General features: G+C 35.0%; 2 protein-coding genes across 4 annotated transcripts; one reads left to right on the top strand and one right to left on the bottom strand.

Moving 5' to 3' along the window:
• The first annotated feature begins 40 nt into the window (after positions 1 to 40).
• Positions 41 to 6,894, top strand: pon1 (paraoxonase 1). The gene is made up of 9 exons (XM_056474889.1): positions 41 to 181; positions 373 to 443; positions 582 to 637; positions 3,068 to 3,233; positions 3,883 to 4,009; positions 4,094 to 4,294; positions 4,618 to 4,699; positions 5,924 to 6,052; positions 6,284 to 6,894. The coding sequence occupies exons 1-9, from the start codon at positions 57 to 59 to the stop codon at positions 6,443 to 6,445; spliced, it is 1,119 nt and encodes a 372-aa protein (XP_056330864.1). The 5' UTR covers positions 41 to 56; the 3' UTR covers positions 6,446 to 6,894.
• A 1,634-nt stretch (positions 6,895 to 8,528) lies between these two features.
• Positions 8,529 to 26,921, bottom strand: si:dkey-56f14.7 (engulfment and cell motility protein 1). 3 transcript variants are annotated; one of them, XM_056474893.1, is made up of 9 exons: positions 26,798 to 26,921; positions 26,263 to 26,333; positions 26,136 to 26,172; positions 16,266 to 16,402; positions 14,075 to 14,187; positions 11,188 to 11,295; positions 10,892 to 10,971; positions 9,310 to 9,387; positions 8,529 to 9,166 (listed from the first exon to the last, which is right to left on the bottom strand). In XM_056474893.1, exons 3-9 carry the CDS (start codon positions 26,169 to 26,171, stop codon positions 8,954 to 8,956), a joined length of 765 nt encoding a protein of 254 aa, XP_056330868.1. In that variant the 5' UTR covers position 26,172; positions 26,263 to 26,333; positions 26,798 to 26,921; the 3' UTR covers positions 8,529 to 8,953. The 3 variants fall into 3 exon arrangements, with proteins under 3 accessions (XP_056330868.1, XP_056330866.1, XP_056330869.1); XM_056474891.1 differs by having other exon boundaries at positions 26,136 to 26,333; XM_056474894.1 differs by lacking the exons at positions 26,136 to 26,172; positions 26,263 to 26,333; positions 26,798 to 26,921 and adding an exon at positions 23,476 to 23,716.
• Between the last annotated feature and the right edge of the window lie 479 nt (positions 26,922 to 27,400).

Below are 27,400 nucleotides of genomic sequence, written 5' to 3' on the forward strand. Positions count from 1 at the left end.
ATGCAAGAAGTGTAGTTCAAAGTGCGTAAAATACGAGCACATGGCAACACTGATAAATGTCTCGTGTTTATATTGATAGAGTATATTTGAGTGTTTCAGTCAGTATGGGTAAGTTAGCAGTTCTCTCGTTAGCTGTTGTTGCTCTGGCAGTTTTCATCGGAGAAAGGCTCGTCACTCTGAGGTTTGTCAATATTTACAAATATTTCCACATTCAATTCAATAAACTTCGAATTACGTTTCGCGTGCAGCAATGAAGATTTTCGTTTGGATTTTTTTAGCTTGAGTTTTGTGACACTCGCAAACTATAGAACAAGCTACACATTTCATGACAATTACCATAGTAAAATCGTTTAAATTTTATCTTCTTTGCAGACACGTAGCGCTTTCCTACAGAGAACTAACCCAGAATTACCTTCCCAACTGTCACATCATAAAAGGCATTGGTAAGTGTACACCTTTCATCAGCAGCTCAGCTTCTCACTGCTGCCATTGTACTATCATTTCTTACCGTGCAAATGAGGTCATGTTCATATGTGTGTGTTTTCCACAATGCATTGTGTAAATTTTCATGTTTTAAACAGAATGTGGGTCTGAAGATATCACCATAATTGACGATGGATTAGCTTTTCTGAGTACGGTATGTCACAATGACTAAGCATAAGACTGGGAAAGTTGTAACAAGGGTCAGTTGTAGCACTTCCAATTTCTATAACAAATCAGTTGATTCACTTCACACATGCCTAGATTAGTCCTCATTTCACAAACAAAAAAAGCCCTGTGACAGACACAGCAGATGTTAGATGGAAAAACTACACTTGACCAAAGAAAGTAATAGTTTTTACTTATATTTTATTTTTGGGACAGAAATGCATGATTTGTAGTCAAATGATAATGTTTTTAGGTTGAGACAAACCAAGCCGACAGTCGATCAGTGTTAGTCCGGCTAGTTGGTTTGGCGTGTTCCACACTTGGTCCCTTCTCATCGGGTTAACGTCAGAGCTCATTGGCCCAATCTAGCATGTAGAATCAGCATTGCTGACTGGTTATTTAACAACCAGTTAGAAAATGTGTGTAACATAGTGAAGTAACATAAGCAAACAATGCAAGCCAAGAAGAAAAAGAGTCTGGCTGTATTTTCGCTATATTTCGCAAATATTTGCAAACAATATGGATTATTAGATTATCAGACATATTTGAGTAACAATTACTGTGATAATTGTACTAAACGTTGCTTTGTTTACACTTTTCCGGTTTTGCCATTTTAAACAAGGAACCCTTTCATGCAGTTGCAGAAGGCGCACCCTTTTATCAGTCAGCTTTTTGGTCCAGACGAGACCAGACATAAGCTAATGGGAGGTGACAACTGAGTTGGGGTTCATCAACTCTATTTCAACTGTCCTCTTTGGGCTCATGAAGCTGCACACACAAATAGTGCTCAGTTGTTGAAGCTGATGAACATTTCAACGTTTTATTCGGCTTTGTAACAGAGTCACACTCCAATTTTACTGAAAGCTCAAAGTTGAATAAAAATCTTTAAAATCTGATGGCGCAAAAGCACTAGGGTGTGTCCAAATCCACTTTTGAGTCTCTTTTCCCGTTCCCTGTAAGAGTCAGTTGTGTAATGCCTTGGTTTATTAGCTATTTATATGGTGGACTTTGTAAGTGGAAAAACTAAATGCTTCACTAGTGAGAAAATAGTTAAAGACCATCTACAGAATCTACATCTTTACTTTCTTTTTACTTTTACTTTTATTCCTTTACTTTCGGGGAGTAGGGAAACGGTGTTGTACGCACTCAACTCAACAATTTCATTTGTTAAGCGCAAAGATTTGTTTCAAAACTATTTCTAAATTCAGTCCTAATTTCCAGCAAACAAATAAATGAACAATAATAATGAAGTGTGGTCAAAAAACTGAGTTATATCAAACACACGTCCTATTCCTATGCTTATATAGTATACATCTCCAAAACCATACAGGTAAACAAATCTAAACTTATTATTATTAAAACAAATATAAATATGCATATAATATATACTACTACTAATAATAGCAATAAACAAATGCAAATCGTCATGAATAAACTGACTAAACAGAGCTGGATTTCAAAGCCTTCCACAGGTGAAGAAGGCATGGTAGGAGGAAGTGGTTTTTATATTTATGTCAAAATTTTTTTTTTTACATTTTAATCCTTTGTTTTTCAGATGTAAGCATATTTGTGTATTGCTATACATTCAGTGTCTACTAAGCCATATGTATGCACGTTTTGGACCCACATAGACGCATTACTAACACACTCTTTAAATAAAAAAGAACTCTGCGCCATTGACTTTAGACCAGATTTTTGTTGGTCAATGAGACAATGATTTCAGTTGCCTCAAAATAGCAACGCGCTAACGATGTGCCTTAATACAGCTCCTTTTCAGACAGAAACAGCACACCCATGTGTCCACAATATGGAGGAAAGGGATTTGCTGTTTAAACAATGTAGCGCAAAACATGGAAATGATAGCTGTGCTAGTCTGAAAATAGCAGAAAATCACGTATGCTGTGCCGGTTGGATGATAGGGCCCATAATGTTACTTCTCACCTCAGAGTGTTACTACTAACACAGGCTACTGGGTGAATTGTAACATTTTTCATTCTGTTTAAAATTAAACTGCGCGTTTTTTTTTGTGCTGCAAAGATAACATTTATGCCACTTATTAACAGATACTTGTAAATAATTTGCTTAAAATATGCTTAAAATATCTTAAGGATATAGAGAAAATGTCAAAAATGTTACTACTATTCCCAATCTTTCCTATGCAATTAACTATTGAGTAAATTCTTAAATAAAAAACAGCCATTTTGTATGTGAATACATCTACAAAACTGTATGGATTCAGCAGTTATATATAGGCTATGCCTTTTTGTCATTTTTTCGTCATGTTCATACAAACAAAACAAATGCTATGTGCAAGTAGTAAAAATGTTCATACATTCAGATGTAATAGTGTGAGAATGGTTTTAGTGTAGCCTATTTGTACTGTGACAGTGCCTAATGATTTATAATCAACGAAACATAGGGTGTGAAGGCTCCAGGTTTACCATTCTGTTCAGATGACCCTGGAAAAATCTACACACTAAATCTGTTGGATTCTGAACCGAAAATCAAAGCGCTGAGCATCAAAGGAGACTTTGACCAAGACACTTTTAATCCACATGGAATCAGTGTGTACACAGACGACAAAGGTTTGCCATTTATATGAAGTATATTATGCATTTTATATCAGTAAAAGCAGTCGTGTTTGTCATATTGAAATGCCGTTCCAAACTGAAGTTTGCAAACCTGGCGACTTTGATAGGCCTTTTGGAATGAAGAATTTCTAAGGATACAACCCGCTCAATCTCACAAGGCAACACACTATATTAAGTGGCTAATTTATACGTTCAATTACATATGATTATTAAAGGAGGCATGCCGAAAAACACAATCCCTAAACTTTACCCCATGTGCATTCTATTCGGAAGGCCTCATGTATGCCCTAATCCCTTCGAAGTTGTCTCTTCAGAGGGTAAGACCTTCAAAGCGATAAGGGGATAGGGATGAGGCCTTCTGATTGGAATGCATTCTTGTGTATTTCCACCGGCACATAGTGTTACTTTGCAAAGTAACATCACCATCTACTGGCCTGGCATGCATAATACAGCATTTCTGGTTGTTTTTTAATTGATATGTGTAAATGTGGAACTAGTTATCTGAATACAAATCTTATTAATTATTTTATAACATACCATATATTTCTTAAATGGAAAAAGTAACCTTCTATTGGTCAAATATGTAATTAAATGAGCTTGCATAAAGAACTAGAATTCATCCTCTCCAACTCTCACTCTGCAGATGGTGCCATATACCTATTTGTTATTAATCATCCTCGAGGAAACAGTCAAGTGGAGATTTTTGAATTTGTTAAGGATGAACATGCTCTTAAATACATCAAGACCATCAAGCATGAGCTACTGCACAGGTATTTGCAGCTTTAAACCATAATGTTACTGTTACCATAAAACTCACCAGAAATTAAATGATATATTGTGTGTGTATTTGTTAGTGTGAATGATATAGTGGCTGTGGGGACTGAAAGCTTTTATGCCACCAATGATCATTACTTCTCTAATGAGATTCTGAAGATAGTGGAGAATTTCTTGACTTTGCCATGGTGTGACGTCATCTATTACAGTCCTGAGACTGTGCAGGTTGTGGCAGACGGATTCTTACTTGCCAACGGCATAAACCTCTCCCTTGATAAAAGGCAAGTTTAAAAAAATAAGTGTAAAGTGTGCATAAATCAAAGCAACATACATTTCTTAAGGTATGGTTCACTCAAAGAATAAACATTTTCTCACCCTCAAGTGGTTCAAAACCTCTATGAGTTGAACACAAAAGAATATATTTTAAAGAAAGCTGAACATCTGCAACCATTGACTTCCGTAGTTGGAAAAACAAGCTTTCCGGCTTTCAAACAGGTTTAGAACAAGTGAAGAGTGAGTAACTGATGACAGAATTTTCATTTTTGGGTGAACTACCCCTTTAAGTCCTTGTGTGTTTATTACAAGCAACTATTATTTGTTTCAGATATTTGTATGTGTCAGATGTTCTGAAGCACTCAGTTGTTGTCCTGGAAATAAAGAAAAACACTGTGCTGTCTCGTGTCAAGGTAAACACCGCTATATCCGTAATCCAACAGTTACTGTATATCTGCGGGTGCTGCCGTTAATCAGTGGGTCAGATAATCAAAAAATAGGCTGCATATTTACTTATGGGTGGGTCTTGGGTGGATAAGATCAATCATTGGTTATACAAACGTTAACTACTTTCTCTAAAATATTGAAGTGTTTTAGGCAATTTTATCTGACAGACTGGCACAAATATGCTGACATCTCCATTTTCACAACAAGTTTCTCAGTTTTGTTCTGAAAACATGTCAGCGCTACTAATACATTGAAAAAAGCTGGTCTTGCTTATTCAAATTACTTGATTAAACTAATTCAGTTGAAACTCACCCGCAATAGATAGTTTTGTCATTAAAAATGAAAACCGTTTAATATAGGCTTCTCTGAAACTGTGAATATTTCACTTGAATTTTATTGAGGCTGAATTGTATTTTCTTTAACAAACCAGTTTGTGCTTTGGCGCTGAAAAAATACATTAAAATTAAGATAAAAATTCTACCAAACGAAATTCATTTTAAAAAGATGTTTTTTCCAAGAAAAATATACAAATTATATTTTGGTTTGTGCCCCTCCACTTCGCGACTGTTCAGGTGTATAGTTTGTTCTGCTCTGTGGAAAATAAGAATTTAATTAATGCTCCACTGTAATTGTTGTATCACAAACATCTGTCATATATTTGCTATTTTTTTTTAAAATATGCCATTATTCTGTCTTGAGCATCTGATTTTTCCATGCTTCTGATGTGCTTTAATTTTTTCCGTCTCACTCACCGCAAGTTCAGGCGAGGGAGTGTAAAATAAGCAACCCAAGGCTGGAAAATATACATTTACATTTAAATGAAAATATCTTGATATTAAGATAAATGTCATAATGAATCCCCTTAAGTAATATAGCCTAGTTGTCAGCAAGTATCAGTGTTTATTGATATAAACAAAAAAAAACATTGAAATTAAGATAAGAAATATCGTTATAGCAACAATTGTGAGTGCTTTGGGAGATAACGCTTGTTGTAGATGTCACGGGATGACTGATCATAAAGGAACATGTAGTCTGGCACATTTGTTACCCACGATAAGTCAAGATTTTATTAAGACAAAATTGCATAATCTGACATAGTGACTTTCAAAACCGGCAATAAAGACTGTGTGATTGGGTATTTAATATTACTTATAATATATTTCATATTATATAAATTTTTTCTCATTCAGGAGATTGATGTGGGCTCACTTGCTGACAACATTGAGTTGGACCGTGAGTCTGGAGATCTGTGGATTGGTTGCCACCCAAATGGTTTCAAGTTCATGCTTGGGGATCCAAATGATCCACCTGGCTCTGAGGTGTGTGTGTATTTGTTTTCTATGTTTGCTGGAAATACATATTTTTTTTTAGAAAGTACTCTTTTGTCAGTGTGCTTATTGAATTTGTTAGTGTTTTAGAATTTGATGACTTGTTAGAATTGGTTATATGAAATCTCATTCTTAATCTCTCTCCAATATTTTACATTACTATTTCACAGCTATGAAGCAGTTTCCTCTAAAAATGAATAATGATTCCACTTCCTCCAATAGGTAATCAAGATTGAGAACATCCACTCTGAAAAGCCTCGGGTGACTCAGGTGTATTCAGATAACGGCAGTGTGATCATTGCTTCATCTGTGGCAGCTCCATATAGAAGAAAAGTGCTCATTGGAACAGTTTATCACAAAGTTCTCCTCTGCGACCGAAAATAGTAGTGGTGTAATGGATCACAAATCTCACGGTTCGGATCACACTACTGTTTTTGAGTTACAGATCGGATCAGCAAAAAAGGGAGAAGACAAATGTGAATTGCTTTCAATTTATACAAAAATATTACTGCAAAAATCATTGGTTTCAACAAACATAACTTAGAACCTGTAATTTTTATAAAAAAATCAAGAAAGAACCAGCTGAAAAAAATCAATATAAAAATAATCTTTGCTACTGTTGCTGAAAAATATAGAAATCTAACATCTTGTACAAAATATCATATTTATTTTCATTAAATGATTGAACAATTCATGCATAAAACTTCATGTGATATTGTCATAATTCAGTGACATAATTTTGATGGTTGTTTGTCACCCCTATTGGTTAAACAATGTAATTGCTACAACATTCACCGGCATCAAGTTCCATTAAACTGTAAATTTAATCTTTACTATAAGCATCAGTGTTTGTATCTGAACTATAAACTGTTCTCCCAGTGCTTCTGTGTTATTTAATTGTTTGTAACCAACTAAAGAGTGTAAAAACTGAATCTCTCTTGATCAAACGCAGATTTGATTGCAGCGCTTTGAAGGATTAATAAACATATGCAAATCATTATCATTCATCATTTAAATCCAAATTGTCCAGCCAAACCATGTCAATGTGAATGATACTACAGTTGTGATGATTCAGCAATTGTAGGTGTCATAGTCATGTTTTTGATGAGAAAGAATGTAAGCATTCCAAAGGCCCTTTTATCTTAAAGAACAAAATAATCTGTGATCAAATTACTTGCTACTAAGCCATTACAATATTCTTATCTAAAAAAGCAGTTTGACTGGCTGGCTTAACTTCTGCAAAAAACTTCTAGCCCAACATTGGCTGCCTCCGCTTAATTTGGACACTTACAAGTGATTGGTACAACTACAGGACATTACAATGTAGGAATTATCCACAGCTCGAGTGAACTTGGTTCTAATGAGTACATTAAAGATCTGGACCTCATCTGCTGACAAAATCTCCATGTCTATTGCATAAAACAATGAACAGGATCCAGAATGATTGCCTTATTTTGTATAATTAGGGGCCAAGCATCGAAGGTGCGTAGGCACTTTTTGTATCCGTTCCAGTTATCATTATTATTCTGGCTTCCTCTTCTTCTTCTTCATCATCTTTTTCTTCTTCTTCTTCTTTTTCAGCTCTGGGTCGTAAATGGCAGCCTTATGAACCGTTTGAAGCATTTGGGCAAACTTTGGTACTCTGATAGAGGACAGTTTGATCTTCAACCACAACAAATTTGGACTCTCTAACTCAAACTCTTTAGCTCCGTCACTTGTCTAAAGTTTCACTGATGTTTATCGTTATAACTTTTGGACCGAATGGGCTACGTTCAAAATTCCAATGATTCCTTGGCTCAAGGCGATTCAAAACGCACCCTATGACATCATTTTCCGTCATGAATTTTTTTTCCGCTATTTCGATTTTTTTGTAAAACCTATTTGAACTAACTTTTCCGAACTTTCACCAAAATTGAATCACATGAACTACAGACCACGCTTACCAAAAGGTTTTTCTTTTTAAAGATTTATTTTTGGCCTTTATTAAGTGGATAGGACAGCATTTTAGATATGAAATGAAGTGGGAGAAAGAGGGTAAGGATGGGAAATGACCTCAAGCCGGGATTTGAACTCAGGATGCCCTGAAGTGCTACTGCACCATATGTCAGAACGCTAACCACTAGGCTATTGCACCGACAACTTGCGGACAAATTTAATGTAGAAGTTGCCAAAATTTACTTGAGGCAATATCTCCGTAACGCATCAAAATATTTACACCAAACTTGTTGTGTTTTATGACAACCATGGTCTGAAAATTACCTGTTGCGTTTCGGCTTACTGCCGCCTAGTAGTCCGGAGATACAAAAAAGAGCATTTTTTGCTTATAACTTCTCAACCATTGGTCCAAAATTGATAAAATTGGTTTACATCTTTACATCCGGCTGAGCATGTCAAGTTGGACGATGTCTGATTTTCCCAGCTTTTTCCCAATTTTTGGCCATTTTGAATTATGTAAAAAATTGCTATATTTATGGATGCATTGCCTTTATTAGCATTGCTATTAAATTAATAGCACATTCATTTGTAACAGTCTAAGAATTCGTTATGTGTGGTGTTTTATGTATGAGTATGAAACAAATCCAGTTTCACTTGATTTTTTTCATGTAGACATGTACTTTACTTACACAAAATGTTGTGCATGATACCAAGTTAAGTATTCATTAAAACAGGTGACTAAAAAGAAATATTACTTTGACTTTTTCCTCAGTAAAGTCATAGAAGTAATTTACAGGGTATATAAAACTAAAGTCACATCATAGTCACAATCTAGAGGAGAAAAAAATTATTCCATCCATATAATAGGGAGAGAAGTAGAATAGCATAAAAGAGAAGAAGGTGACTACATCCTTGTAGCTGATGATCAGTTTGAGTAAGGAATTTTCTTTTCCAGTCTCAATTGTGCTGCTGGGTAAAGTCGTAAACAAAATTGTAAGTGCTGGGCTCTTTGGGAACAGGAGGAGCGACATCAGGAATCTGAATGTTTTCGAGGTCCAAAAGGCGAAGTTTCAGCTCCATAGTAACCAGAGTGTCCATATCTGATCTTGTGAGTTCACTTGTCATCTCTTTTCCCAAAAGAGCATTTAAGCCATCAGTCCATATACAGTACTAGTGGGAAAAATATAATTGCAATCCAATTAATAGAGTGTTGTCAAAGATACTGAATGAATTCAACAGACTCTTTATCTTTCCATGAGACCAAATTAATAATTGTATAGTCGTTTATGGTATATATGTGATCCTTTACTCACCTCGTGCTTGTCTGGAGCGATGTAGTTCAGATATTCATCAGAGTTATGGAGAATGGAAAAGGCCAGTTCCAGCAACTCCTGAAAATCAGAGGAAGGTAAACAATTTTCAAACCCAGTTACCTGAGAGTACCTGACCTCACTTCCTGTTCGCCAAACCCTGTTTGCATGTTAATACAGGTGCACTCAGATGTCTTTTATGATCGTTAAACCCAGCTGGGGTCAGTTTAGAAAATTCCCTTCAGTTTTAAAAATTCCCTGTCATGATATCAAGAATTAAATCGTTTATATCAGGAATTGCATTTCCACTAGTAACAATGTTAATTCTCTTTATGAACAATTAAATTTCACTATTTTCATTTTTGATAACAGGAATTGGTATTTTCACTATAATTAAATGTCACCATAGGCTGCTTTTTTTTAATTTAATTGATAACAAAAATGGATTTCTTTGTAGTTAAAATTCTTATTATACATATTAGAAATACATATCTTTATTCTTTTAAAGGCCTTTATTTTTTATATCAGTAATGAAGAGGCTACAAGTGCAAATTTCTATTCTTATTCTATATGTCTATATCAACAATTTAATACTGCTAGTAAGAATTTAAATGACTGATATTAAGAATTATATTGATATGTAAAATGGAAACTCTTGATATCACTAAATGTATTTCAACATGTTACACAAGTTAATTCTTATATCTGAAATCCATATGAATAAAATTTATGACATCAAAAATAGCTATCTTAGTAACAATTGCATTCATGATATCATAAATTAACATTAGTGACATTGGAATTATCGAGATATATTAAGAATTGACAATTATGGAGATACTTAACTAGTGAAAATACTTGATATCAGCAATTCAAGTTTTGACATCAATAATTAAATGGTTGATCAAGAAATGAACTAGTGATATCAAGAATTCATGAGAATTAATAAAAGTCAAATCTGATTGCCATAGTATGGAGGTATTTTATTAAAAACAGAAAGTTAAGAGAATCTGAAAGGGAATTTAACGACCTCCTAGAGTGAACATTCTGTTTACATAAAGAAAACCTTTCAGGTTAACCATCAGAGAATGCTCCTATAACGTTTTTGAACTAAAAGTGTCCTACAATTGGACTACTTTGGTTTCTTACTTTAAGCTACATGTTGTTTTTGTATATCCTATCTGAATGGAAAGATCTGAATGACATATTTTTTCCTAATATAATTATTTCTATGTGTTGTTTTTTGGTTTATTATTATTCTTACCTAAAAAAGGCAACTAGACTTTAATAAGCGACATTAGTTATTTGTCTTTTACACACATCTAAACACTAGATGGCGTCACGTTGACTTCACTGACATTAACGATTCATTTCTGGACTAATTGTTTTCAGCTGTTAATATGGCGGTTTGTATTCCACTTTTGTGCTTTTGCGTTGTTTTGAATGTGAGGAGGTTATCAAGCTTCGATAAAAAACCTGGAATTTTTACATTTTTTTCTATAAAATAACTTGTATGAACTTTGTTTGGATCCACAACACCTGGTGAGTTTACTTATTAAGTTTCTTTTACAGTATTAATTCTTACCTTATTCTTAAGTGCTCCTTTCTCCCTCATATGTGGGCAGTCTTTACCTGTTACCACCGCTTTGATATCTGCTACTGTCACTGAATGTAGAAAAGGATAGAATGTTAGGCCTATGCCCCACAAAGCTATTCTATTTTACACATTTATAAAGCACGTTGACCACCTACTTTATTGTACCTTTGTATGACATCAGCTTTCAATATTTAATTGATTTAATCACATAGGTAGTATAAAGGTCACAACACAGGAGTTTTCAATAATAACTGTAATTTATTTGTAGAAGGTATGTTGCTTACCTTTGTCCTGGAGAGAGTCATGTGATATTTGTCCTTGGGAGAACTCTTCTATATCTCCATAGTGTAACACTTTGTGGTTTGGTGACAGACGGCAATACCAGAACTTGTCTAGGAAAGAAGTATACAGACAAACATATGAGTATTCCATGCAAATGTAAACCTTGCCATGAAAAACATTACATTTTCTCCAAAATAGCAAAACCCTTTCTACGTATTTTGTGTAGGCTTGAATTTTATAGTACTGTAAAAATACTCAAAAATGTCTCTGTCAATGTTCCCAAACAATTATTTTTGATTTACCTAAGTCACACAAGTGGCAATTTCACATATGTCACATCTATAACAAAGAGCTGTCACATCTATAATGGAGCGTTTCCCTTGTAAATGCAAAAATGTAAAATAAAATAGAAGTTGTGCAGTTTCATTTAGAGAATTTCTACAGAGTATGTTGTATACTGTAAACTCGCAGACTTTTTTTGGTCACATTGTAACGCATGTTTATTTCCCTCATTTAAAATATAAAAAAGGTTTAGAGATTTATATATTTTAGATTCAATAACTCTGTGGTTCAATAACTCTGTCTCAATCCATCTCATGAACACTTGATGATAATAATTGTGAAACCAACATCACTACTTGCTATACACTTTTATACACATATACACTTATTTAACAACACACTTTACATGCCAATTTACACATAACAGCTGCACATATAACGTTGTATATAGTAATAAACACTTACATACACTTGTCAATCTGTATATTTGCACTCACTACTTCTATTTTTTTTTTTAATATATTTATTATCTGTTTTTTGTCCTGTCTCTGTAATGCTGTTGCACTGTAGAAGCTTTGTCACGAAAACAAATTCCTAGTATGTGTGAACATACCTGGCAATAAAGCTCTTTCTGATTTCTGTGCTTGGTTGTTTTGGAAAATATAAACAGATGCTTCAATATAATGTTAACATATGCTTTCTATGTCAATTTATGTTTTGAGATTTTACTCCAAATGTCACATTTTACTCCAGTATTTTGAATGGAGTTTCTGCTCTCGCCTGCTAATCCCGACAGGCGCTTGCATGTAAATGGCTTTTCATCTCATTTTACACTTAAACAACTAAGTGATGTCTGAAGTCTATTTAACTGATTAGGTTTTAATTATATTACAACATTGATGCTATAAAAGGTATAAAAGGAACCGTATAAAATTAAAAAAGTCACATTTACCGCTCACCAGAAGTTTATCGCTATGGGAAGAAACACCAGCTGTGCATAGGGGAGAGTGGTGCACAAAGTAACACTCTTTGGTTTTGGCCAAATTATGAACAAAGTAATGGGGTTAGACGAACCATTTTTTTTACCAACAACACACAATCCTCTCCTACAAATGAGCACTGAAAGTATGATCGCCGGACCTATGGTTTCTGTGCAGCATTGCCAAGAGTTAAAATGCTACTATTTTCCCCACCTGTGGGGCAAGTTGTAACAGACAGAGGCCTAGTGGTAACACGTGCTTATAAAGTCAGATTTCCCACAATTAATTGAAATCCAGCTTACTTTAAATAGTAGCTATTTTTCCTCAATACACAGCTCAATTTATTTTTAATTCTGCTTAGCACTGCATGTTTGTTTATTTATTTTTGGAGAAACACATTTGGATTTATTTGAATTATTATACATTATTATACAATTGATTTAATTGCATTAATAGCAGTAAATGATTTTTTTTCTATTAAAAATATTTTCTATTAATAAACTTTTATTTAAAAAGTTCTCAACATTACACTCAAAATTCAAAAATTATTTTGATCATTTAATTGGTGTCCAACTGTGTAGCTTATTTGAAACACCCTGTTACAACTAACCCTGCTGTGTCGTGTTTTCCTCAAAACTGGCTGTACAGTCACTGTGTGTTTTTTACATCTTTCAAAATGGTTCCATCTTTTAGCCTAGAAGATAGTAATGACAACATTACAGATTTTACTCGCAAACTTTCACAGATTTTTTTTTTTATATAAAAAAAATATTGACTGTAATAAAAAATACTTTTTATGCTGCAAAAATGGTTTCTCCTGTGTTACTCATCCAAATTTCGTCGAACTTTGTCAATAATTGGCGGGAAGACGTCTGCTGACACTGTGGTGAAAAACGTGGAAGCAAGCCATGGCTAACCCTGAGTAAATAGCTTAACTCTCTGATACATTTTACCCTGCGTTTCTTTGTGCCCTGCGCTCCCCTATACCCTACTGATGAAATCTTGACATAAGTGCAAATCCTCTATATAATTTACTTTAAGATGACAACAAATTTAGTGGATGTCAGATTTTCATTAAAGCACCAGTGACCTGAGAAAAATCACTTCTCATTAAAAGCCTCATATTCTGCCCCTTTAACTGACTGCCCTTTCATGCTGAATATTTGATGAATAATTTATATCAAATGGTTTTGAAGAAAACATGCTTCAAAACAAAGCAAGAACAATAATAATGCTGTACATTTTTCACCCAGCATATAGGGTGTTGTGTGCCCCAAATACAGAATGAGATTTTCCTTTTAGGCTGATATACCGAGAAAGTTGTGTTTTAAATAAATCCTGTATCAAACAGACTAGAAGCATTACAATAACGTGGTCCGGGAACTTAAGCTTGTAATGACCAAGTAGATTATTAAATATGTGCATAGAAAGAGATCAGTGTTTCCAATCAGTTTGTGTATATACATTTTGATAAGCTGTGGTGTATAATGCAGTGTCTTTGCTGGCCTCATACAACTGCATGTTTTCTGAAATTGAAAGGGAACCCATGCAGTCTGAACTTCTCTCAATGTAAATGAGTTTAAATCTGCACATGTAATTGTAGCCCTGTTTTGAACGAGTAACTGACCTTGTCTGCGACGAGCACTGATCTTCCTGAAACAAGTGCCCTCACACAGATGGTTCAGCCTCTGCTGTTTAATCAGCTCAATCACCTCTGGCTGGAGCTTCTCTCGTAGTTCTCTAAACACACATGGAAAAGCATTCTCATGTTATAATCACTTATTTTATAATGTGAGACAAACTTGCAGTGAAAGGACTTGGGATGTTTTAACTGGCAAAGTTAAAATAATGTGATGTTTGCACATGCTTCTTCTAACAGAGTGCTATAGCATATATGCATTTCTATATTGCACAAAACAAATGCTTATACAATTAAGGTATATGAGAACTTGTGAACTGTGCCTGGAGGTTCATTAATGAATTTTGCAAATATATATATATATATATATATATATATATATATATATATATATATATATATATATATATATATATATATATACACATACATATACACACACACACACACAACTTTGTATTCTAATCAAAGAACAAACCATCTCTGCCGTGAGCATAGGCATTGAATCACGTTCTGTCGTTTACATCTTTGCAAATAAAAAACGGGGGTTACTGAATTCTACATATAGTCCTTTAAATGGTTAGTTCAGCCAAAAATTAAAATTGTTAATTAAGAAAAAGATGCAAGTTTGGAGCCACTTATGGAAGAGTAAATCCAGGGTTCCCAAACCTTTCAACTTGTGAATAACAATTCCACTGACTCTTGACCCCCACTATCCTTGGAGGTGGTTCTAATCATACAAACATTGCACACAACGGTGCACACGCACCAATAGGAACTATATAGACAAGCTTATTGACAGCACAAAAAAGGTGCAACAACCATATCATTTTTTTTTTATAATCATCGTTCATTTGTTTCTTTTAATATTAACCTCACTTAATAAGAATAGTGGGCACAATGTTTACTGCACAAGACTATTCTTGGTTTAATTTTGGAGAACGCCACTTGAAGCCTCTGTTCAGTCGTGACCTTTATTTTTAATGTGTCGTAAAGGTGTCAAAGTTTAACATTGTGCCATAAAATCAATCTGCTGCAACTAACATTATTGCGATGTCATTAATCTAGTGTAATAACCTGGTTGCAATCCAACGGAAAAAGAATTGAAAGGCTGATGGCTTTTTATTTGCATGTTATTTTTATGTAACTATTAGGTTATGGATAAAATATTGTAATTCTAATAGTTTAATAACATATAGGATATTTTTGGGAATCACCAAGTGACCCACCCCCAGATAGATAGATAGATAGATAGATAGATAGATATTACAGCACACTATGAGTGTATATTAACACTGATTGTTGTTTGCTTTTGCCATCTGCATGTTTGGCTCCTGTGATGCATAGTGCTAACAACTTGACAAGCAAATTAAGATGATTTTCTATTATTTAAAAACTTAAGATCCAGCCGAATGAAAGGTTATAAAGCATGGGAGAGATTTTTTATTTTTTTTTTTACTCACAAAGAAATCACTATGAAAACAAATCGGGTCTCTGGGCAATGGTCCAATCATTTTTTGTTGGACAAAATTAAGTCCTGTCCCACATTTTTTCCCTATTGTTTCATTCCGATTTATAGGTTTGTAATCTCAGTCAAAAGATGGTTGGTGCACAGTACATGTTGCATTCCCAAATGCGTGCTGAAATAATCAAAGCAGAGGCAGAGATGGAGTTTGTGCAGCAGCATTTATTGTGAATGAATTGGATTATGTATAAGAACACAGTGTCTTGCTTCACTCTAAAACACATAGAGCGCATATATCATTAAAATTGAAGCCTTTTTTGATTTGATAATTGCATGCTAAATTGTGACTTTTTTTTTCTTTTGTGTGTAATGTAATGAGATAAACATCACTTTAAGTAAATTTTTAAAATAGTCAAACTTCCATTCCATACTGACTTTAACATGACGCAGTGTGTTTAAAAGGTGAATTTGAAAGATAGAAAGTTGCTGTTCACATAGAAAAACAGTGCATTGTGAAAAAAAAGTTTTTGCAGTATAGATACTCGCTAATGGCTGTGCTCTAAATGCTTTTAGTTGAGCAAATGCTTAGAGAAAATTAATAATGAACTAAACCAAACTATAATAGTCATAACCAGCAAGACATTTATAACCAGGAGTAAAGTGCTTCAACCATGAAGTCAGCATTTTTACTTCATAATAAGAGCATGTACTCACAGCATTGGGCGGGATTTGGGGTCATCCTGGCTCAACATCTCTGACTTGGGCATTGGCCTGTAAGCTCTGTCTTTGTCCACTGTGTTAAACCGTGATGTGACACTTTGGGTGACGTACTTTTTCTGTTTTTTCTCCACCTGCACAGTCAGAGACATTGACATTCAAACAAAGGTCTTTGCAATAAGCACCCAATTTCGCTTTGCTTTTGAAATAATGTTCATGGGCTTGAAGGCATGGAGGCTCCACCAGCTGTCATTCTAGTTTGCTGTTAAAGACTGCTTTGTGTCATATCAAACTTAAAATTGCCATTGGCTATACTGCAGTTTATTCAGTCAGTCTTTTCTCTGTTGTAGTACTTCTATCTGGCCTCTGGCTTAATGGAGTTTTTCTTTATCTCAGGCCGTGCAACCCTTTGTCTGGCCATTGGGTACAGGCCTGGCACAGCGCTGGTCTGGCATGGGGAACTGAGGAACTCTATGGGATTAAGGCCCTGTCAGTCTAATCTCCAGCAGTGCTGTGACACAGTCAGAGCCTGGAGAGAAACAAGCTGACACAGTGCACTAAAGAGAGTGGGCCAGTTAATGTCTGCATACAGGACACATTGGTTATGGTTGGTCGCACGCTTGCTCGACATGCGTTTTGTCTTGTTGAGCCTTCATCATGATAAAGCATCTGTTAGTTTAGATGCAAACACAGGGAAATGTTACTCTTTGAGGAGATGGCAATTTGTGTATGATGTTGAGAATTACAGTATATGAAAATGTAGCAAGATTATAATAAAAGGCCCATCTCTATACTGTCACCTGGGTGTGAACAGATAATACAGAAATGTAAACTGTAAAAAAAAAAAAACTCAGTTATTTTACGCTTGTTATTAAAACATAAAACAACGGCTGTTAAATTACAGAAATTTTGCATAAAATAACAAACATTAAATTACAGAAATTTACCATAAAATAACAGATATTAAATTACAGAAATTTACCATAAAATAACAGACATTAAATTACAGAAATTTACCATAAAATAACAGACATTAAATTACAGAAATTTACCAGAAATTTCAATTTAAGGAAATTTCTGTAATTTAACATCTGTTATTTTATGGTAAATTTCTGTAATTTAATATCTGTTATTTTATGGTAAATTTCTGTAATTTAACATCTGTTATTTTATGGTAAATTTCTGTAATTTAACTTCTGTTATTTTATGGTAAATTTCTGTAATTTAACATCTGTTATTTTATGGTAAATTTCTGTAATTTAACATCTGTTATTTTACGGTGAATTTCTTTAATTTAACAGCCATTATTTTATGATTTTATTCTGGCACCCCAGCATTAAATAAAATAGCAGATTTTTTTTTTTTTACAGTGTACGAATAAGGCTTTGTACATACTGATGCCGTGGTCACACTAGAGTTTGTGTGTGCAATATTCTGTTGTATGGCGCAGCGAAAAAGGGGCAGGATTAAACGAGATCATTAGACATTAAAAAAAGCAAGCAATTGGTCCATATTTAAAATTTCTGTCCAGAAAGGTCATGTTTTGATCTTTGATTTGTTTCACGCAAACACGTTATGCGTTTTCACAGGTCAGAGTTCACCAAGCTTGAACTTTCCAATACAGCGAACTGTGAAACTTGTTGCATGAGCTTGCGTTTCTAGTCTGCCACATTTGCATGCATGTAAATGGAAGTCTATAGGGTGAAACGTGCTTAAAGCTGTGTTCACTATATCAATGACAAAGTGGAATGTCACCATTCAATTCAATACAGAGCAGGGGCCTTATGTACAACGACTTGCGTTGAATCAATACGAAAACATTTACAAAGCTGTAAATGTGCATACGCAGTAAAAAATTCAGATGCATGAAACACCGTATGCGGAATCCCACACATATTCTCTTTGTACTTTCGAATTAACGTGAAACAGAGTGCACGAGCACTAAACCTAATAAATATGGTAATGACGCTACTTTTACAAAACCAAATGAAAAAGCAATGGCAAAAGCAAGCAAAAAGAGAAACTTCACAGAATGTAAATTGTAGGTGCTCCTATTGGAGGGAGCGTAGAAAAACTGTTTTTGCAAGTTTGTCCTCTGGAATTAATAACAAAAGAAAAAAAAAATAGAGAGGGAGAGTTTAGCTGACGCGGTTAACGCGTTAAAAAAGAAATGGTCCGATGTAAAGGTGCAGGTTAAGAGAACAGCGGTGCACCATCACAGTATGGACCGAAGAGGCGGGGGAACAGGGGATGCTGAACTAACACCCTTTGAGGAGAGAGTTGCCTCAATTGTGGGCTACACTTTACTGTCTGGAGTAGTATCCGTGTCTGTGGGAGACACAGATGTATTAGAGGAATACTTTGTTAGGGCGATATAGCAGCACCCCTCTGCTCTCATCAAGGTAGCGCCACCGGCATTTCAGCTGCCCAATCGCCGGCTCTACAACTGACCGAGTGCTTGCCACTTTGGGGCCTCATCCCAAACATGCTGTTTGTGAGGATGAATAAATCATGGGTTGACCAAGTTCACCTTGCTACAATATTTGTTAAGCGCATTTGAGCATCACATATTATTTGCACATTTATTGAATGGAAATGTTTCCGATTCACGTATGCAAATTTGTCTTCAAATGGCGACGAAAACCGACGATCTCTGCAAATTGCGCTTTAATCTTTGGCTGGTCAACTGCATGGTATGGAAACCTTATATACCTGCTAAACATGATCCTGTCCCATACAGCTTCCATTGCAAAGCTCAAAGATACTTTTATAATGTGCAGTTTAACATAATTGCCTCTAGGAGTTGCCAATGGAAATAAAACAAACACACACAAGAAATACACGGACGCCAGACATGAAGTTAGCAGAGACCAACGCACATTCTCACCTTATTTTCATCATTAGTAAATCCAAACATGAGCATGAAATCTGGCGGACGCAATGTTTTTGTGCGTACACAACATTGATACATGGGGCCCCAGGTGATTTCCAGGGTCACAAGCATTGATGATTGGAAGTGGGCATGTCAGGCAAAGCAAGGCAGGTGTCAAAAGCAGCAACCAATACAGGTCACAGCTCACTGCCTTGAGTGCCGAAAGACAGGACGGGGAAGTTCTGGTAATGTCATTGTAATATAAGATTGACTGAAACTATCAGTAGATTAAAAGAAAATTAAACTAACAGTTTGATTCATATTGTGATTAGTTTGTGGTGAGGATTATGATTTATTAGGTCCACAAATTAATATTGGTGATATTTAATGATTGGTTTGACCCCCTAATTAACACTTGATCCCCCCCTGAAGGATGTCTAAATGTTGTTTGTGGGGGTTTGCTATTTAACTGGTGGAACATAGTTTAAACTGATCTGAATATTTAATATTAATGACTAGTTAAGATAAAATGGTCTCCCCTACAACCAATGCATCAATGTAGTGAAATAGATGTTTGTATCTAAATCTAGCCTAAGAGTGAAGTCAAATTAGACTCATATAATGTGTACTTTAATAGATGCCAATGCCCGCACTCACCCATAGAAGTTAAAAAAGAACTGTAGCCATTATCTTTCATAAGCATTCATTTATTAGTGTAGGGATGCACACTTAGTACTGTTTGGAAATTTTTGCTGTTTTATATTAAAAAGTCTTTTTTGAGAATCGCATGTGTGTTAGCATAGCCCATCAAAGGTTGCTCTAGGTCAGAATCCAGTCATTTTTCTAAAAAACTAAATCTTGATTAATAAATTCATTCATTTTTCTTTGGCTTAGTCCCTTTATTTATTTATTTATTTATTATTTATTTGTTTATTTTTAAAATTAACTAAATTTAAAATTTTACAGACAGAAAACTGTGGGGAGCAGAGATCGGCAAAGGACCTTGGGGGGAATCGAACTCGGGTCGCCGTGAGCACCTTGGTGCAGTGTCGATGCACTAACTACTAGGCTATTGGCACCAACTTAGTCCCTTTATTAATCAGGGGTCCACAGCCGAATGAACTGCCAGCTTATCCAGCATATGTTTTACGCAGTGGATACCCTTCTAGCTGCAACCCATCACCGGGAAACACCCATACACTCTCATTCACATACATACACTACGGACAACCAATTCACCTACCCAATTTACCTATGCCGCATGTCTTTGGACTTGTGGGGGAAACCAGAGCACCTGGAAGTAACCCACGCGAACACGGGGAAAACATGCAAACTCCACACAGAAATGGCAACTGACCCAGCCGAGGCTCGAAGCAGCGACTTTCTTTCTTTGAGGCGACCGTGCTACCCACTGCGCCACTGTAAAGCCTGATTAATACATGATGTATTTAAATACATCTGTTTTCTCTCCTGCCTTCCGGCAGGCGCTTCAGGCTCCCCCGGACAAAAACCAGCAGACTGAGGAACAGCTTTTTCCCCAGAGCTGTCTCCCTTTTGAACTCTGCCCCTCACTGACTCTTTTGCCCCCCCAATACACCCCCCACACTCCTCTAACTTATACTCCTCACAATCACTGCACTATTTAACATTTGCACATTTAAAGTTTGCACATATTCATTGCACTGATTCATTTACTTGAACTGTACATACCCACTGCACATGGACATTTGTAATTTGTAATTATGTTTATCTATCTGCCACTCCTGATTATTAATAGCATCATGTACATATATTCATTTATGCAAATCTCTGTTCATAGCTAATACAACCTGTATATAATGTTGATAGTACATCCATCCGTAAATATCACCATAGTTTTTCTATAACTACACTTTATAACTTATACCTGTATCCTGCACTTGCTGCTATTGCACTGCTGGTTAGACCTAAACTGCATTTCGTTGCCTTGTACTTGTACATGTGTAATGACAATAAAGTTGAATCTAATCTAATCTATCTATACTTTGTTCACAGAGGCATGATTATTGTATTCCAAAAACTACTGCAAAAAAGCTGACAACCTGTATAATTTGCACACTGCTTGTAACCCTTTTATAATTGTTGGTTGTTCATATCATTGATTGATCTATTATATGGTTGATTTTTTACCACAGAGCACAGGTGTGTAATAAAACAACACTGTACATCAGCTACTTTGAATTTTTTAAGTCCATATTATTCTAGTTTTTCTGCCAATAAATTTAGTTTCTGATCATATTTTCTAAAGACTTCTCTAGATGTACCATCTACCAACAATGTTAGAGCATTGCACCAGAAAAACCCATGAGTGAATTCACAGTACAGAGACTGGAAATATACATTGAGTAAGGCCCTGGTGTTTTGAGCAACATGGCTCAATGCTTCAAATGGCGTTTTAGCCATTTATCCAAAATATTTGAAAATCATTACAAATGATAGCACAGATGGAAAATGATTTCTAAATTAAAACACAATATTGTATCAGAATTAGTGACGACATTCTTACAAATATGCCCCATAACGGTCAAAACATAAAAAAACAATTAAACAATTCCTCAGAGAGCCACAGTCCAGCAGTTTAGTTAAAGCCCTGCTCCAACACACCTGGTTTTTATATAAGCCAGAAGCATCTGATTAGCTGGATCAGGTGCATTTAATTAAGAGTTGAAGCTAAAAGGTGTGTTCATGCCATATTTGAATTATCATAATTATGAGACTCTTACTGCAAAGCATCCACATCGTCATTACAACTTGCAAACTGTGAATTTTTTATGTCAGCTCCTACATGTACCACCTGCATATTCAGGTTTAGGTATTTGTTTGGGGGTTGATAATGATGCCATAGAAATGCATAATCCCTGTCAGAGGATGTGATCAGGTCAGAGTAGAACATCATGTCCTGTCCTCTTGAAATTAATGGTAATTACAACATGGTGTGAATGCAGATAAACTCTGCTGGCCAGTGTGTCTCTAGAAAGAGTTTGATGCTCATAGTAGAAGTTGTCAGTTATGTGTTGCTTTCTTCATCAATAATACATTGTTGATCAGAGTGTGAGGGAATTTGAACTTTAATCAGAACTCAAAGTGATGTCAATTAAAAATAATACATTTTATAAAAAAATAAATAAACGTGTATATATGTTTTTTAATTTATTATTTAATGTATTTATTTATGTATTTATTTATTATTTTAATGTATTTATTTTTTATATTTTTAATGTATTATTTTATTTATTTATTTATTTGGTTATTTATTTATTATTTACTTTTTATCATATATTTATTTATTTAATTTTATTTATGTTTATTATTATATTTGTTTATTTATTTTATTTATTTATTTATTTATTTATTTATTTATTTTTATTTATTTCCTGTTATAATATTATTGACACTTTTGTAGCGTTTGTGCTTTGATTTTATTCAAGAATCAGAGAGTATCTTTCTTTAGTAAATATCCTTAGGGCATTTTTAAGAATGTAAAACTAAGCAGACTAAAGTGAATCTAGGAACATTTCACGTTTTTGTAAACTGTTTTGAGAAATGAAAAAGAAATTGCTCTGTTTATGTTTGTCAATTCTATATATATATATATATATATATATATATATATATATATATATATATATATATATATATATATATATATATATATATATATATATCAAGGCATTTTTTCTTATAGTGACTAAATTAAATTTCTTTATTTAATTTGCTTTATATACTTATTTTATTAATAATAATAAACGCCAAATCATGTCAGAAACATGATTCCACAGGGTTTGTAGCATTATATAAATATTTTATACAGCGAGATTAATTAATCAAGATTTTTCTCCCTTCCACATAATTATTTCATTGCACAGCCTGTCTGGACAAACAGAGGAGTCCTCTAGATGGTAAAAAATATATGGCGACACTATTAGTCACCAGTGTACAGCTGCTTTTAATAGTATCAAGCAATAATGCATTTCCCCACCAGTGACAAACAAAGCAAAATGCTATTGAAAAGGAAAACTATTAATAGACTAAAAATGTGAACGGGAAATTATAGCCCATAATGTAAAAAATAAAAAAGCATATATTTTGTACATTAAAGCTTTTACCTGACATATTTATAATGATGTACAATACTTCACAGTGATGTAAATATGACTTGAAATGAATCTTTCAGCTAGCTCTATTCTGGATCATCATGGAATGTTTATGGTAACAACAATAACAGCACCACTGCTATTGTGATTCACAGGTAACTGTGTAAGTGGAGTCAGTTAAGATTAAATGCAAAGTACTTACATGTCACAGCCATGTCCATGTGTTAATACTAAAATTGCATGTGTGAACCATAAATACTGGAAGCTGGTCACAGTGGCAATGATGTGGAATAATGCAGGCGACAGCAAATGCTCTTACAGCCAGAATAGTTCTCTCAAAAAAAGATCCAGTCTGTGTGCGAGTATGAGAAATGAAGAAGTAGAACCCAATGTAGTATTTCCCATTGACTCCTTACTGAAAGAAAGGGACTGCTCTGAATCATAAAAATGCTGCTTTGCTTATGTTTATATGAGTGAGCGGCACCGATTGGATGGATGCCCTTGTGGTGCCAGCCAATGAACAGCTGGCTATGGTCACATGGGCAGATCACAGAGGGAGAGCATAAGCAGGTTGGATGGGGGGATGGGAGGACATGACCAAAAGATAAAGGCTGGAACAAGCATCAGTCCAGCTAAATCAAATCCAATCTGTGTGTGCGATCAGGAGATCTGTGAGACATAACCGGGTCTGATGAGAGTGTGAGGTTTGCTGTGAGGATGGAAAGGTGTGGAAGAGTCGAGATTCAGTGGCATCGCTCTCTCTGGCGAAAGAAAAGCCAGGGGTGTAGTCATTAGCATTCTGTTGTCATGGAAACGGGCTCAGTGTGGCCTGTTGGGCTGGTGGCGGGACTCGTATACCCCAGTCTTACACAATAAGAGCCTCATGGCCTCATCTTCTTGCTCACTCTTTTGCTGCTTCACATCCTCTGCCTTCTTGACATCATGCTGTACATAAGCAAGTCTGACAAGGCCACTTCAGATCTGAGAGATGCAGTGATTCATAGGTGTGGCAAGCCATTTTAGATTGGTTTGTTTATAATAGACAATAGTCAACGGGTAATGGATGAGCTGTATGCTGAAATGCCATTCTGGGTTCTTCGAAAAATCTGTTTTATTTGTATATAATTCAATTAAACGTTAATCCTTAACCCCCAGCAGTGACAAACAAAGCAGAAGGGTATCGAGGAGAGGAGCTACTATTAGAACAAAAAGCAGGGAGGTCGAAAACATGAATATAAATGATAATTTGTGTTTTTACAAAGTAATAGAAGTCCTGCGAAGAGGGATTATTAGAATTATTAGATTATTTGAATTGTCAGACAGGCAGGGGTCAAAAACCAGCAAACACAACCACAGAGATAATCCAAGAGAGTAATCTGTAAAACAGTAGGGATGGCTGATGTAAAACTGACGTTTCGACACCGTGTCGAGATCCCGAAGTGCAAGTGTTTCGAAACACTGCACTGAAGCATGATCCAAAACACCCAGGTCACGTGACTAAGATGATTCGAAACACCCAGGTCACGTGACTAAAGTGTTTCCAAACACCAGGTCGCGTGACTGAAGCGATTCAAAGAATTGGTCATTTCTGAAGTGTTTCGAGACCTGGCAAATCTGCGTTTGTCTGTCAGGGTCAGAAAAAAGAATCTCTATCTCCTGTAGCCTAGTGGACCGTGCGTGTGAACAGAGTAACTGCGCTAGAAATGGTCCGAGTATAAATCCTGACTTATACAAATACACTAAAATTATGTCTTGATGTATTTTAATAATGTTACTTTTTATGACCAAAACAAGACATATTTATTCACAAAGTGTTAATTGGGATTTCAGACCAATGTTAAAACAAAACACATTACAAGAACAGAGCATTTAAAAACTATCAGCTATAGCTGCATCCACCTGGATTCGAACCCATTGTCCCGGCATGCTAGTCAGAAATTTTCACCGCTTCACTAAATCACTTGAAGCCTCGACTCTACAACGTGGGGTTTAATATCTCAATTTGTTCAACTGTTTCTTTGCTAAAGCTGTTCCAGAGCAATGCATAAAAATGACTGTAAAGACTGGTTTCAAAGCTTTGACACATTTGCTTCTGTTTCAGTGTTTCATGAAGCCTCACTTTGCCTGTCACTATAAAATAGGCAAAGGGTCGAGACGGGTGGCTAAGAATAAAAGCACAAATAGTCCAAGGATGAAAAACAGACTAACAAGACCCAGCAATGTGTGTGTGTGTGAAGGGTGTATTTATAGTCCAGGTAAGTAATCAGTGATCAGCTGTGAATAATCAGAGTGAACTTGAAACTGGTGTGCGAATGCAGTGTAGGATGGGAATTGTAATGCGGGAAGATGATATAGGGTGTGCTCTCAAAGGCAACCCCGCTAATTATTACAACAATATGATATAAAAAATAAATATTTTTCCAGGGAACTCTTCAGTAAAAATGTAATTTATAAAGACGTAACAATTTTTTGTATAAAGTGGATTTGGAGTAGAAGTCCACATAAATCAGAACGTATGCTTATTTTGCTAGAGCACAATTTTTGTCTCAAGTTGAACAAGTTGAAACTAAAAGGTCATTTTAGTTTTTGGCCACTTTATGCCAATGTTCTTCAGAATATTTAGTTTTGTGTTCAGCAGAGGTTCATAAAAGTTCAGAACCACTTGAATGTGAGTGAATGTTAGGAACTTTTTATTTTTGGGTGAACTCTAGCTACTATTGCAAAAGCTTTAGAACTTTGACTTGCAAGAATGTCCAGTAGGTCGTATTTTAATGTAGAATTCAGCATTTGTGTATTATTATAAAATACTGTAGTTGACAATACTATAATTATTCTGACAGTACTGAGAACTCTCATACTTACCCTCATGTTGTTCTGAGTCCCTTTGACTGACTTCATTCTGTGGAACACAAAATCTGTTTAGCAGTACTGTATGTTCACAATTGATCATGTGGGGGGAAAACACTAAACTAATAATAAAAAAGCCAACCACAACTTATGTAAATGTTCCTCATAAGCAGAGAATGATTCCTCTGTTTGCTGGAAGCTCCGTTTATTAAACTGAAAAGGGAAATAACGGATAACATGAGGCTTTTTAAAATATCAAAAAGGAAAGATTATTTTGTTTTTAACTCCATGAGGCTGCATCTATACATTTCAATATAGTTTACATATTTCACTGATAGCTAAATTGTCAGCATCAAGGCTGTGTTAATCATCACAATATTTTAAGGAATCAGTCTAATGTGTATTTGTTGCTCAAGAAATATTTTCTATCTTTATACATATTAGAAACAGTAGTGCTTTTTAATATTGCTTAATGTACTGACCATGAACATTTAAATGTTAGTGTCTACAAAATACTGTAAATACTGCATCCTGCAGGTGTTCTTTTTAAGGTTTTAAAAATATAATGTCTAACAAGAAGCATCACATCAAATTTTTACATTTTTAAAAGAGGCAATGCTCTACAGGTCTGACTTTTTGCAAACCAAGAATGAAATAAGAGAGAAAATAACACTCACCAATTTACAGTGTGCTGTAATGATGTATCTGCCATACCGTTTCAGACATTTTTTACAGTGTCTGTATGTTTAATGTTTAGAAACCTCCTGAGCCACTGGTACTACTTTTCTTTACTTTAATAAATGTCACAGTACTGCAACACAGCTCTTTGTGGTTTCAGTTCCTCAAAAAAAAGAAAAAAAGGTTTCTGTTGTTGAGAACTTGCTCACTCAAGGACCTGTATTATATTTTAAAATAACGTTTTGAACTAGGACTACAAGTGGCCACATGAGGGTTTAATCTCCTCCTAATAGCAGATTTAATGTAAAGGACTACGAAAACAAGATTTTTTTTTACCACATTGTAAAAATTACATGGTTTTCTTATTTTATTTTTTTTTAAGTTGAATCAAATCAACTTTGGGTCATTTATCATTCATTCATTTTCTTTTCAGGTTAGTCCCTTTATTAACCGGGGCTCACCACAGTGGAATGAACCACCAACTTATCCAGCATATGTTTTAACCAGTACTGGGAAACACCCATACACTCTCATTCACACACATGCACTACAACCAATTTAGTTTATTCAATTCACCTATACCACATGTCTTTGGACTTGAG

This window comes from Danio aesculapii, chromosome 16 (assembly GCF_903798145.1).
Source record: "Danio aesculapii chromosome 16, fDanAes4.1, whole genome shotgun sequence".
Lineage (NCBI taxonomy): Eukaryota > Metazoa > Chordata > Actinopteri > Cypriniformes > Danionidae > Danio > Danio aesculapii.

Excerpts from the sequence above, each read along its gene's own strand:
- pon1 (XM_056474889.1), top strand. The coding sequence starts at position 57 with ATGTCTCGTGTTTATATTGATAGAGTATATTTGAGTGTTTCAGTCAGT. Across the intron at positions 4,010-4,093 it reads AAGCATGAGCTACTGCACAG|TGTGAATGATATAGTGGCTG; the intron begins GTATTTGCAGCT and ends TGTATTTGTTAG. Across the intron at positions 4,700-5,923 it reads CTGTGCTGTCTCGTGTCAAG|GAGATTGATGTGGGCTCACT; the intron begins GTAAACACCGCT and ends TTTCTCATTCAG.
- si:dkey-56f14.7 (XM_056474893.1), bottom strand. The coding sequence starts at position 26,171 with ATGAAGTCAGTCAAAGGGACTCAGAACAACATGAGG. Across the intron at positions 11,296-14,074 it reads CAGTGCTCGTCGCAGACAAG|ACAAGTTCTGGTATTGCCGT; the intron begins GTCAGTTACTCG and ends CTTCTTTCCTAG. Across the intron at positions 9,388-10,891 it reads AAGGAGCACTTAAGAATAAG|GAGTTGCTGGAACTGGCCTT; the intron begins GTAAGAATTAAT and ends TCTGATTTTCAG.